This window comes from Lepidochelys kempii, chromosome 17 (assembly GCF_965140285.1).
Source record: "Lepidochelys kempii isolate rLepKem1 chromosome 17, rLepKem1.hap1, whole genome shotgun sequence".
Classification (NCBI taxonomy): domain Eukaryota; kingdom Metazoa; phylum Chordata; order Testudines; family Cheloniidae; genus Lepidochelys; species Lepidochelys kempii.
In genome coordinates, this window is record NC_136396.1 from 1195915 (window position 1) to 1209728 (window position 13814).

At 47.7% G+C, this 13814-nt stretch overlaps 1 protein-coding gene and 1 long non-coding RNA gene across 2 annotated transcripts; one reads left to right on the forward strand and one right to left on the reverse strand.

Annotated features, from left to right (window-relative positions):
* Positions 1-782: 782 nt before the first annotated feature.
* SLC46A1 (solute carrier family 46 member 1) lies at positions 783-6241 on the reverse strand. Its single transcript, XM_073315089.1, has 5 exons — positions 5601-6241; positions 4350-5202; positions 3820-3903; positions 2543-2699; positions 783-1623 (listed from the first exon to the last, which is right to left on the reverse strand). Exons 1-5 carry the CDS (start codon positions 6015-6017, stop codon positions 1566-1568), a joined length of 1569 nt encoding a protein of 522 aa, XP_073171190.1. The 5' UTR covers positions 6018-6241; the 3' UTR covers positions 783-1565.
* Positions 4785-11056, forward strand: LOC144929521 (uncharacterized). Its single transcript, XR_013634780.1, has 3 exons — positions 4785-5229; positions 8398-8559; positions 9176-11056. It is a non-coding gene; the product is annotated as an uncharacterized LOC144929521 (long non-coding RNA).
* The last annotated feature ends 2758 nt before the right edge of the window (positions 11057-13814 follow it).

Genomic DNA, 13814 nt, shown 5'->3' on the forward strand with positions numbered 1-13814 from the left:
TTAACGACTAACCAATTTATTTGAGCATGAGCTTTCGTGAGCTACAGCTCACTTCATCAGATGCATTCGATGAAGTGGGCTGTAGCTCACGAAAGCTCATGCTCAAATAAATTGGTTAGTCCCTAAGGTGCCACAAGTCCTCCTGTTCTTATTGTACAGATCATATATTCAAGGGGAAACAATTTTAACAGCTGTTAGAAGAATAGCTGTGAAGGCTTTGCACACCGTGGATTGGTGAGAGGCGTTACTACCTCGGCAGGGGATAGCTGAGCAAGTGACAGTGTGAAAACATGATGGCACCTTCCACTGTCTGGGAAGCAAAGCAGCAGTCCGCTTGCTGACAGATTACGTCCCACAGAACGTATGATCTCCCCCCTGCAAATACAGCCCCCTGCCCTGCTCCCTCATCCAGCTCAGCTTAGTGATAGGATGAGATTGATCCTGGCTCTGCCATTTGCTTACTTTGTGGCCTTAGGAAGTCACTTAATCCACAGTTATAGAATTTAGGTGCCCACAGTTATGGATGTGGGGACAGGTTTAGCTTTAACCCATCTTCCTCAGGCTTCCAACCTGAACTGCCCACCTTTGCAAAGAACTTTGAAATCCTGGGCTGAAGGGCACTAGGAGAAGGGCACAGTGTAACGTGCCTTGGCACTTCTCCCATCAGCTTCTCCTCTGTGGCACACACTGCACTGCGGCTGATGCTAACACCCATCTGCCAGCTGAGAACAGCCGAGCTCCATGGGACTTGTGTGCACTGCCATTAGTTCTTCCATGAATGGGCTCTGCAGCTAAACAGGCAGAAGGGGAGAATGTCCCTCCAGGCTCACACGCACTCCTAGGAAGACTTATTTCTCACTCTCAGCTTGCTACAAGAGCCTGGCCTGAGCAGTAAAGTGCAGAACAAGTCCAACCTAGTGATGTCCACGTGACACATTGAAAACCAAACAACCCAAGCAGTTTGGGTGCAGACGGGGGCCCGGGCCTGCCTCTCTCCCTCTACAATCTATTCAGCCAGTGCTGGGCTTCCTCTACTTCCGTTCTGCTCTTCAGGTGCCATCTCTTCCGGGAGGGAGAGGTGAGTTTGGTCATGAGTTTCTTTTTCCACACTAATGGCTTATTGGCCACTCAACAGGGTAGAGTGCCCTCTGTTCAGAGGGGAATTTGCGCCCTGGCATTGCCCCCAACCCCTCAGCAGGAGAGCACATTCCCCCATGGGCCACCCAGCCTGGCCTATTAGTTCTCACTCCTCTGTCACCTGCAAATGGGCATCAGCAGCATCTCTTTCTACTCCTTTACTTTTAAAATTGCTTGTGTTTTCCCAGACAGGCCGAGCCAGCAGGACCATGAGGCGCTAACCCTGCTGGCAGGATCAGGTTTTTACTGGCTGATTAAAGCTATGATTTCCAGCTACTTGGAACTTTAAATAAGCAAGAACCTTAGAGATTTTGTACGCTCATTGGTCAGATCTTCCCAGCAGAATAAGCAGCAGCTTTCCAACCGGCTTGCTCAGCCACACAAATAATTTTCTTTTGGTGAATCAGTGCTTAGGCTTGTGTGAGGGATCAGGAAGCATCCGTAAAGTGACCATATTCGGGTGTCGTGTCCGAGATTTCTATCCACCTAAGAGAGAAAGGACAGTGTCAGAACTCTGCCTACACAAAGCCAGGGCTTTAAAATCTCAAGGAAAGAGAGAGGAAATGGCCCTGCGAGAAAAACTCCACAGGTCCAGCAGTTACTGCACTTCTCCTATAAGCCCCACCCCGGCCTCCCAGCCAGAGCCACCACCACTGACAACGTCAAAAGCAACCTCGTCAAAAGCAACCTCGCTTCTCTTGCTTTAACCAGCAGGGCAACTGAAGGATGACAAGCTGTTGAGTGTACTCAAGCTCTTCCCTACAGCAGCTGCTGGAGGAAGCGGTGAAAGAGCAATATTTTGCCCAGGCTCTGAGCTCTCCACCTCTCCTCACAGTCCTTCTGTGGATTGGTGCTGAGCTCTGGGACAGCACAAAGCTCAGGGAGATATAAGTAAGAAAAATAAACTGTCATGTTTTAATGGAATGACAGCTAGTAGCTCGTGCCAGCACAGTGCAGGCAGGCAACGCATGAGGATTACATACGTAACTGTGACAATGTGCCTCAATCCTGACCTGGCATACCCCCTGCAATTCCACTCCACACGTTCAGCTCTTGAAATGTAACTCAGTTCTGAGCCGCTTCCGCCCCCCACCATCCACACGCACATGGAGTGCGGGGGATGTGTGTGTGGAAATGTTGCAATGTGGACACATAGTGAGTAGGAAGAACCCCACTGAAATCAGTTTACTTGTGAGCCAAGAGAGAACTTGGGCAGTGGTTTCCCCAGTTGAGAAACTTGGACATCGGCCTACTGTGGCACCAAATTCCTTCCAATTAGCAGCATTTAGAACAAGCCTTGTAAAGGCCTATTACAAGCCAGTGTCCTGCAAGAGACCCCACCAGCAACTACAGAGCCACATACAAAGGCTTTTAGACTGAGTTATAAGACCAGAATCTTAGTTACCCAACAAGAGCAGCTGGAACAAGCAGAATTATTGCCCCAAAGAGAAAGGGGAATCCCTTCATGAAGTGCAGGCTTGCAGGGTAGAGAGAGTTGAACACTCCTGTGGCCACAAGCGAGCAGAGACCTTCCACGCAGGCAACAGAGGCAAAAAGAGCACCTGGAAAGACACCAACGTCAGAGCTTAGCAATGAGGCTCCCCTTTTGGCCACCCTTAGACTGAACACACCTGACCATCTCGGTACATTTCAATAAGGCAATCTGGACCTTACTAAAATATTTCCACTCAGATCAGAAGGTGGCCCTTTTTCTTTGCAGTGCAGGTGCCAAGGGCTGGGAGCTGAGATAGGTATGATGGGCCAAGTTCAGCACGAGTGTAAGTAGGATAACTCCACTGCCCTCCATAAGTTGCACTCACCACAGTGCTGAATCTGGATACTGCATCAGACGGACTGTAAATCCCCCGAGGCAGAAACTAGCTAAACGTAAGTGCCAAGCACATTTTATCACCCAATAAATATTAAACACAGCAGAGATCTGCAGGTTTAGTTTTATAACCTTGGAATCAAATTTACACTAGCTTCACTCTAAGAGGGGCCCACATTAGCCGGTTGGAGGAACCAGCGCTTTCATTTAATCACTGGGAAGCCATTTCTGGGCTACACTGCACTAAGCCCGTCTTCCCCTCTCCTGACTCTGCAGTGGCATTTCCAGCCAGGTCCGTGTACAGGAGGCAGAGAGGCCCAGGTCTCCCCAGCGTTATGGAGAAGGGTAACCCTACGTCCTGTGGTCACATCCTTTACTAGCGCCGAGTTCTTCCAAATGTTGCCAGCTCACGCAGACCAAAGCCATACCCTGGGTTATTAGTGTTTCCAGAGTTTATTTTTCAACCCGTTCTAACTCCAGTTCCCGTGAAAGGTTTTGCGACCAGTGGGAGGTCATAAGTGACCCAGCCCCAAGATTTAACGTGCTGCTTTTCTCTTTGACTATATCTTCCTCGGCACATTCTAGTCCCAAGTAGGTTCACTGTATTGCCTAGAAAAACTGCTCACAATGCTGCAGAATGACTGTCCTGTGCAGGGCCTGGAGATGTGTGCATATGCCAGCAGGACGAGGGATCAGAAGAGCGCTGAGTTTACCTGACCTGGTCCTTTTGGTGCCTCCTGCCGGGAGAGGCTGAGGCACACTCCTTGGGTTGTTTGGTTTTTAATGTGTCACGTGGACATCACTAGGTTGGATGTTTCGGAGCCTGCTGTGGCTTATACGGGTTGATCACTTACCCTGATCTTTCTCATCCACTAGTTTGGACAGCTTTGCCCGGATCACTGGAGTGGCTGCCATTGAAAGAAACAGGATTCCATAACCTGTGAGTGAGAAATAAGACACACCCAGGAGGTTTCCTTACCTGTGGAATAACATTGCTAGCTTAAAACAAAACCAACCCCACAAATAAAACACTTGTAGCTGCCAAGGAGCCTGCCATCCTCCTGCCATTAGCCCATGCGCGCCCTGCAGCCCACCTTCTTCTAGGGCCCCTTTGAGGGTAGCTTAAGATACCTTGTTTGTGTGGCTTTTGGTTAGTCTACAACTGTCTGTAGCGATTCCCTCTACCTGCAGCACCACCGCCCGGTGGGGACAGTAAATACAAGGTGTGACAGGCTGCTGATCTCAGCAATTTTGGTATATGGATACTTTGGAGACGTCTCTTCTGCCTTTCTGTCTTTCCAAGAGGATGCCATCCTCTCCTCACTCCTCTGGCAATTTTTAAGCTAGGACACTGTGCTACCTGGACTTAGGGATTCAGCATCACCTGTGAACATCAGTAGTGTCGTGGAAGCAAGTGAAATCACAACCAGGCCCGAGATGTTGGAGAGCAATCCTAACTCTGCTACCCAGGTGTCTTCAAGGCACAGCTGCAGTGCCCGCAGCCCTGCCAGGCTGCTCAGGTAAGTCAGGTAACTAGCCGCTGAGCCATAGCCAATCAGATCCGAGCCCCAGCAGAGAGGGGAGCTGAGTTCGTATAGGACAAAGATGTCCCTGGCTCCAAAGTGGATGGTGACAATGAGAAAGAAAGTCAGAGAGTAGAGAGCAAGCTTCTGCCTGGATCTCTGGTACCCTGGGGCTACATACAGCCTGTACACAGACACGTAGTGACTGAGGGTGAACAGCTTGGCTGGTTTCCTCTCCTTCACCGATTCCTGGAGACAAAGAGCAGCATAGAGGGCAGTGGCAAGACTGACAGCAAACACGAGCCAGAAGGGATTGATGTAGCCCTGAGCTTTGCGCCACTGCCCTCCAATGATGCTGGCCAGCATGCCTGCCATGCCAAGGCACGCCTCCAGGATGGCTACACGGAACGTACGGGAACGCTGGTCACTGATGTCCGCCACGTAGGCAAAGCAGCTGGCCAGGATCAGGTTGTAGTCCCCCATAAGGCCACAGAGAATGCGCCCAAGCAGGAAGTAGCCAACAGGCAGCCTCAAGTACATGACAAGGAGATAGATGGCAGCCTGCAAGGCCATGCCCACAGCAGGCAGGATGAGTGTGGGACGCCGACCCACGCTGTCACTCCATGGTCCAAAGAGAGTCACGGAGAAGAGACCCACAAAGAAGCCTGCCAGGTTGATGTAGAGGTTCCAATGGGAGGCCAAGGTCTCCACTTCCTGAGACAGGAGAACAGACACAGGCAGGTGAGGCCCCTGGAAGGCACAATATCTGTCCCTCAAGGTCTATGTACCCGGCCCATCACCTCGGGTCTGAGTGAGGTGCCGGAGCTGCGAAAATATGGCCCAGCTTCCTCCCAGCTCTGCCTGGCTGGGCACAGAGGGGTTGTGGGGCAGCCCCTGAACCCTGTGTACAATGGGGCCACGGCAAGCCCGGGGGTGGGGCCGCAGCCCCAGCCCCCCTACTTCCAGCACCTCTGGGGTCCCAGGGCTGGGCCCGCTCTCGGGCACCCCCCCACCGACAGCAGTCGGAGCGCAAGGGGCCCCTGCCCCCCGACGGGCTGCCCGCCCGCGCCCCGCACCGCCCGCCCGCGCCCCGCACCGCCCGCACCGCCCACCTGCTGCCGGGGGTCCCCCGCGCCGCTCGCGTTGCCGCAGCCGGGCGCGCCGCTGGCCGCGGAGCCGTTGTAGCCGAGCTCGGCCCCGAGCCGGTCCCACAGGTACTGGGTGCAGAGCGGGGCCTGCAGGGCCAGCGCCACGGTGCCCAGAAAGAGAACCGGCTCCACCGCGGGGGCGGCCCGGGGGCAGCGCGGCCGCCCGCCGCCAGCGGGGCCCGGGCTGTCGGCCATGGCGGGGGCCGGCGGAGCGCGGCGCGCCGCCCGCAGAGGCAGGAGGCGGAGGGGAGGCAGGCCCCGCCCGGAGCGGACGGGAGAGGGCCGGGGCCGCGGCTGCCAGACGCCTCCCCCCCAGGCCCCGCATGCCCGGCGGCCGGAGCCGCCTGTGCTGGCCGGCGCAGAGCGTGGGACGGCCTCCATGGGGAGAGCGCGGGGCTGCCGGGGACCGAGCGCCCCTGGGTTCCGCCCTGCCGGGCAATGCGCTCAGCCCTTCCCCGCAACGAACCCCCGTGCCCAGGCTCAACCCCTCTTGCCCGTCTGCATTTAACCAGTGCCCTGGGCTCTGCCCTTCCCGCCCGTGTGCGCGGTAGCGGGGAGCACAGCTTCCACTTCAGTTCATTCCCCTCCCACCCCTTTTGGGAGCGAGGCAGTACAATGAAAGGGGGCCAGGAGTCATTTCCTCCAGTTGTCTCCTTTTACCACTCTTCACCTTCTCCCATTCCCTCCGCTTTGGGAAAGTTGCAAAGTAGCGAAGGGGGAAAAAGGAAAAGTGAAACTAAAAACCCCCTACACCTTCTGGTGCATTCAGTGGCAGAAAAAGGAGAAGGGGAAAAACAGATGTCAGCATTTCTGGTTTTGACAAAGGAACACACAAGTTTTGCTGAAAAGAAAATCTTTGCAAAAGTCTTGAGTTTTGAAAAAGCCTGTTTTTAAAATGGGGGAAAAACAGTTGTAAGGAATAAATTGCATTCAGCTCTAATGATCTCTTTATCTGGGATCTGATAGGGCAGCCATCACCCTGCTCTGTGAACTCTTCCAGTCAAGGCAGGAGTCTAGTTCCATAGGGATAGAGCCTGCAGAGCTGGGATGAAATTTCAAAAGCACCTAAGAATTAGATACCCAGGTCCAGACCCATACAAGTATTTCAGTGGAAAGTAGGGGCTTAAATAGCTTTGGGGATCTGGGCCCCTCTGATTTTGGAATCTGAGGGGGAAGGGGAATGTTTAAAGCCATCAAATCAAGGAAGTAAAGGTAAGCACACGTGCAAGTGTTCTGCAGATCAGGGCCTAATTTACATTATATTACACATTGTGTTGGAATTGGCACTGTGTCTTTTTTGGGCAACAAATACTTAAACTTATGCCATGTAACTTCCCCTGTACTTTCTCCTTTTGATTAGTTCATAAGCTAGTTTTGAAGAACACAAGTTCAAAATAAAAAACAAAAGCCTGTTATAGATTTTCTTACAAATTGAGGGCCTAAACTAGTGATCAACACAAGAAATCCAAGGGACTTCAGCGTGTTTCTGACCATTTGTGGGACTGGGCCCTGTCTGGTGATGAACTAATTAATCTTCAATGAGTTCATGACCCAACAAGGTGTGAATTTGCATAGTTTTATTGATGAAAAAGTTAAGTTTTTATCTTAGCCAGGTTAATCTTCAACAAGATGATGTTTGACAATGAAGGAGTTTGTTACAGGCTAGCTATCAGGTAATGACCATGACAATAAAAAATCTGTTTCAGCAATTTTACCACAAATGATATAGCTGTGTTTGCTTATGAAGAAGACTTGCTGTACTTCGCATACTTCTTGGTGGCAAAAATAATGTATGTTGCAAAGCTAAGGAGATGGAACTTTGAACATTCACATTTCTCTATTGCTTATGAACAGAATCACAGAACTTACTGTTGTGTCACTACTTAATTATAACATAGCATTCAAGCACATTCACGTTAGTGACTGATGAATACATTTAAGATAAACTGACAATTTATTAAAATGTTTTCCCCCCTCTCAAACTACAGCTGTAAAAGAAAGTTATAGTTAGTAACTGAAATAAACAAATGTCTGGAGAGTCAGATTGTTGTTAAGGTTATTCAGGAATAATTTCAATTAAAATATAATATGTTGGGATTCCCTCCGAGACCTTTTCCATTTGGCTTATCCCCAACACCTTGTCTAGTGCTGGGAGAACATGTCAGGTCATTCCAAAACATTCAGTTTGACTCTGGATTTTGTCACTTAGGTTCCTTACTTGGCATACAGCAAAGCTACGCTGAGTTGATCAGACTCAACCATAGGGGGTGGGTATCTGGCATTCCACACATCCAGAGTTACACAGATAACCTCTTCCTTTGTGTTCATTTATATGTTACATTGCATTTGCTGTACATTACACCACACATTTTTGGATTGGCTTAGTTACTTTGCAGGAACCAATCCCAGACAGTGTGCTCTGTCAATATGCTGTTCATGTGGAACCTGATCTTTATATTCCATGTTTATCTTGTCCATAGTCCCTAGCATAAAGCTGTCGTTTCTTGTCTAGCTAGTACAGAAATCCTGGACTCCAGCATACTGTTTGTCAAGCCCCTATTTACAACTGAACCTTCCATTCATCTTCCCAATTATGCCCACTAAGAAATGAAGCAAGTTACTTATGTCAAGCCAGGCCTACATAATATTTGAACTTATTTTTAAAGGCTGAATATAACTTAGCAGCTTTAACTTGTAGCAGTTTCTGGCTGAGTTACTTTCAGATTTGAGGATATTTAAGTAGCATTCATCTTCCTTCCAGCCTGGCTGTATCTGGAGATTTGTGACCCGTTACCTGGAGAATGCTGTATTTCAGGAAAGTAAAAAATGCTGGGCCCTGGAAAGCTGAGCTCAAAGCAATGTCCTGTCCATGTGTCGACTCCTGCACAGCACACATATGAGGTCACGGAATGGCTACCCCAAGGTGGGCAGCATCTCCTCATGAGTCTGCATAGCAATTCACAGTGCATGAGGAAAACAAGTAATTTTTTAGGCTGTCTGTCCCTCTCAGAAGAGCATTTTGCTGGATCATCTGACATTTCAGACTGTGGCCTTTAGATAAGCATTAGAGTGACCTGTTTTGCTCTCTAGTTTATGTAATTGGGCCAGATCCTCAGCTAGTGTAAACTGTTGTTGCTCCACTCAAGTCAATGAATATATGCCAATTTACACCAGCTGAGAATCTGGCCCACTGTATTCCTTCCCCTCCACTCCCCATGGGATCTCACTGGTGCTGCTGATTGCTGATCCCCTCAACTGCAGGTCAAAACACCTGGTCCCTAGACTAGAGCTAGGGCAAGGCCCGTTTGTCCTTCACTTCAGGTGGATGACATTATTGCTGGAGATGTTCATCTTCAAAAAGAGCCTGATATTTAGAATTCTTGTACATGTTTGCTACAGTATTTTTGTAGTTTCAGCAATTAGAATGGAGAGGAATGCAAGGCCAGGAAGAGTCTATCCTGAGCCCCCAGCTGATATACAGAAATAGTAGGTTATCCTTCTTTCGAGGGAGAATAATGTTTGTGTGTTTACCCCTGCAGTTGCTTTCCCCAGGAAGCATATGCGGCTTTTACCCACTAACCACAAGCTCTGGATGGAGAGAGCTGCAGGACCCCTAATTACACTATTGCCAAATGCCACCACCAACTCACCTCTCAGCAGGTAGACACCCATGTACAGCACCTCATCTCAGCCAGAAGAATTGTGGGAGCTTCGGTCGAAATAAGGAGTGGAAATGGAGCTTCCAGGGATGTGTGGCTATGGAGGAAGAAGAAGTATTTGTAAGCTGAGGTCTTTTTGCATTTCTGTCCCAGAGACAGGCCTGCAGCTGAGAGCTGACCTTCCCACTAGCCACAGAGAGCTGGGAATAAAACTTCCTTTTGGAGTCTGATGGCAAACGTAGGAAATAAAAGCATAAAGTGCTATAATGAAGAAATTTCTTTGCCGTTGGCCAGTCTCCTGGTTTATAATACAGTTTCCCTCTTTCCCACCATCAATACACTCAGATACTGTACAGCAGGGTTCTCACCCTTTTTCTTTCACAGTCCCCCCCAGACATGCTATCAAAACTTCAAGGCCCACCTGTGCCACAGTAACTGGTTTTCTGCCTATAAAAGCCAGGTCTGGCATTAAGGGGTAGCAAGCAGGGCAATTGCCCATGGCCCCAGTGCCCCATGAAGCTAAGTTGTTCAGGGCCCCAGGCTTCAGCCCCATGCAGTGGGACTTTGGCTGTCTGCCCTAGGCCGCAGTGAGTTTAACACTGGTCCTGCTTGACGGACCCCCTGAAACCTGCTTGTGGCCCACAGGAGGCCTGGACCCCTGGTTGAGAACCACTGCTGTACACTACTTCAAGTTAAGAAGATGCTAAAGTGTACGGATGATAGTTCAGTCTAAAGCCCTTCCTAAGAAGATGGAGATGTTAAAACTCGGGACTATTGATTATTTAACACAACAGGATGTTCCTCTTGCACACAGTGAGCCTGAATCAAGGGAGCAATCTGACTTGCTTTTCTCCAGTTCTAGGAGCTCAAAGCATCCATAAACCCATTTTAACTGCCCTAGGAGAATTCTTTGTTGAGGGATCCTTTGTTGGTGATGAGCCACTATGACAGTTCTTATGTCACCCTCTGTGCCTGGCCATTGGCTGATCCAGGAGTCCCTTGGAGCCATGGGCAGATGGGCAGGTTGGTCTAAATTAAGCCGGGGATGGGGTCAGATGCAGGACTAGGCAAGAATAAAGGCAGTTTAAAGCTGCCTCTATCTGCATACCCACTCTTGGTCCTACACTGAGCACAGCTTGGCCTGAGCAAAGACTCTGGCCCTGTAGTTTCCTAATTGCAGATTTTGTTGCAGTTCCATGACCAGAGCATTCTTATTCACTTTAATTGCTATCAACTGTTATGTAAAGGTAGGTATGAGATTTTTTTAAAATCCTGTTTCCCTTATGAACTCTTTGTGTGGTAACAATGTCCCTCTGCATTTATCAGTTGCTTGCCCCTTATTTATGGCTGTTGCCAAACACAGACTTATGCTAAATTGAAATTAATTTCTTGTTGTCCTTAGAACTTCCTTTCCACTGCACTTGCGCTTTCTGCTTCTTCCATCCTGCTTATGAAATCAGGCTGTTTTTATAATGTAAGTGAAGTAGGCCCTGTATATATTACATCAACAGCCACCATATTTCTTTGGACAATTAAAGTTTTGGAAAAAAATGACAAATGACTGATTGCAGGGTCTGGAAAGTAATCTCATTGCAGCAGGAGGTCGCTGGTTCTTTCAGAGCATTCAGGCATTGGGCTTGTAAATTGCACAATGAAATTGTAGCTGTGCTGGGTAATGAAGTTACTTAACATCTGCCATCTGTGGATCTTAGAGCTTTATACAAATACTATTAATTAATTCAGCCTCCTGCCTCCTACTCCCCGTCTTACCAGGGTGCTGCATTGCCACCAAGAGCTTAGAACAAAACTGAGGTATCCTGACTGCCAGTGCCCTGATTCAACCAAGAGACTGTCCTGCAGTGACATGATCATTTCTCTCCAGTGACTGGATGAAAAAAAAGGCAAGATTAAAAACGTATCTTCCCTTTTGGCCTTCTGAACAACTGAGATTAGTTTACAAGAGTGACATTTTTAAGAAGTAACCATACAGTAATCGGTGAGTTTAATGGGCCTGCTAGTTTCTGTGGAAAACTCTCAAAACTCATAATTCCTCCTAACACAAAATAAATAACTTTCCAATAAAACAAATGTTGGTGATATTACTGTAGAAACACAACATTAATATCATGGCAGATGTGCATAGGATACTATTTTGAGAAAACCACTAGATTAAAGAATGCTAGGTTGCTTGATTAAGCACCAAAGTGAAGATTTATTCTGCTCATGTGCATTATGATATAGTCTTTAATTACATGATCACACACTGATTCTCAAACAATAGAAGTGAACATTATACAATTTTTTCTACAATCTTGCTGAAATCTTGGACACGTGTATTATCTTGTAGTTGTGTGTCCTACTCTGTGTCCCAGACAGTGTCCATGAGTGGTGATTACAAGATATGCAGTCATTAAGGCAGGGCTCCTGCAGCTGTATTTCACTTCAAGTGGAAGTTCGTGAATCAGTGACTGATTTCTAGAGCTTGTTTCTCTCCTTGACCTGCTGCACTGACAGACAGCACATTGTGTAGTCCACCTTTACTGTAGTTACAAGTTAAGATTCATTGCTAAGAAATTTTATACAAAGCTGTAATCATGTGTCCGTTATTGATCTCAGTAAAGCAACCAAGCAGATACCCTGGAAGGAAATTTACATTAGTGCAGATGATATCTATTTGCAGATGCTTTATAAAACAGATAAATTGACATGGATATTTATGTCACTATATAGACATAAGAGGAACAATGAAATCAATGCAAAGAGCCTTTACCTGTGTTATATCTATTTATTGTGTATTCCACCAAGAATTCCTGTTGTGTGCTCTGACATTACAAGAGATTACTCTAGCATCATTTTAAGGCTTGAAATGTTCCTTTGGGTCCCTCTTAACCTCATCACCCAAGAAAACAAAAAGTTGACACAGGGTTTTCTGCACAATCAGTACAACCATGGCACTAGCCCTTTTCAGACTCTGAGTTGTGGGAGTTCCTCTGAAGGCAGTGAGGTTCTTGTGTTTGATTTTCCCCAGTGTCTTTGCACATTGGATATTGGGTTTCATGACATTATTTGTAGCTGTTTTGCTGGTGCCAGAACTGTACTAATGCTTCAGGCCTTACTCTAGGAAAGTCTATGTTTATGTCCATCCCTGTTCAGGACAGTACTGGAGCATGTTCAGTGGGACTTAACTACATACTTAAATGTTGGCGTGTCCTTCAGTGCTGTCCCGAATAGAGATCCTTTCTGGAATCAGGAACTCAAATTGGTCCTCCATTTCAGATGTTGCTTTTGTGGCATGGACCTCAATATCCAGTATCTTGAGCTGGCTTTTTAAGGAAAACACATATGTTTCTGGCCACATTTCTATGTCACTGTGTTTCATCAGTTATATTGGGAACAAAGAGAAAAGCTATCCTCTGTTAGCACTGTTTTCAAAGACAGTCAACATTTCAACTTGATAGACCTCAAAATGCCATTAAAGAGCAAGTGTCCATGTGAGGTGGAAAAAATCTGAGACTGAAGTCTTTTAAGATCCCAGACACGCCAGCCTTGTGATTTACACAGAACATATCCTGTACGAACTGTTGCCAGTCATGTAGCCTTTCTGAAGCATTCTTGCAGTGGTAGCAAAGACGTTTGAAGAAGAATGCACACTGAATCTGGCACCTGGAAGCTGTGAGATTTAAATGAACGGCTTCACAAGGACCCCAGGTTTCCCTGAATCTGTTTTGCATAAGGACTTGTCTACATTAAGTAATATTATTGTGTTTCCTTTGAATGTGATTGTGAAGACTCAACTTAGCAACAAGTTGCTGGCCATGATTTGTCGTGGTGTGTGCTGTTGACTCACTCCTGGCTACCACTGTGCCAGATAACTCAAGTCTTGACAACCCTCTTCCGACATGATTGAACGTTATAACGTAGACATTTTAGTCTCAGTAATATTGTTCCTAAAGGGCTCCCTGAGGGCATCACCTTCTTCCACTGTCGGTGATACCATAGTAGGGACCAGCCTGCTAGCAACAATTCCATCCATTTCTTAGTGAGATCAATGTGAAGTCCCTTCCATTGTCTCAGAAGCAAAGAAATGTAGAGCTTGTCTACACAGGGTCTTAGTCCACACTACTTGGGATGTAAATTCTAGTGCATGCTAGCATGTTGTGCCCTAACTGGCCTGTGTGGGCCCTGCTGAAGTTCCCTAGTGCACTTTAATATACTCCTGTTTCAAACAGTGCTATTTTAATGTGCATCAATAAACGTAGTGCACATCAGCAGGATCCACCTGGGTCAGTGAGTGTGTGACACGCTATTGCACATTGGAATGTGCATCCAAGCCAGTGCAGACTAAGGCATTGTGTAGAAAAGCTCCTAGTGCATCCCAGTTTTTGTGACTTTGGGCCCAATCCTGAACGTCTAACTCCAGGCCAACCCTTCAAGGAGGTTCTGTGTGAGTGAGGAGTTCAGAACCAGGCTCTTGTGGGGTAACATTGCCTGACCAGAGTAGGGGCAACATACTTTGCTG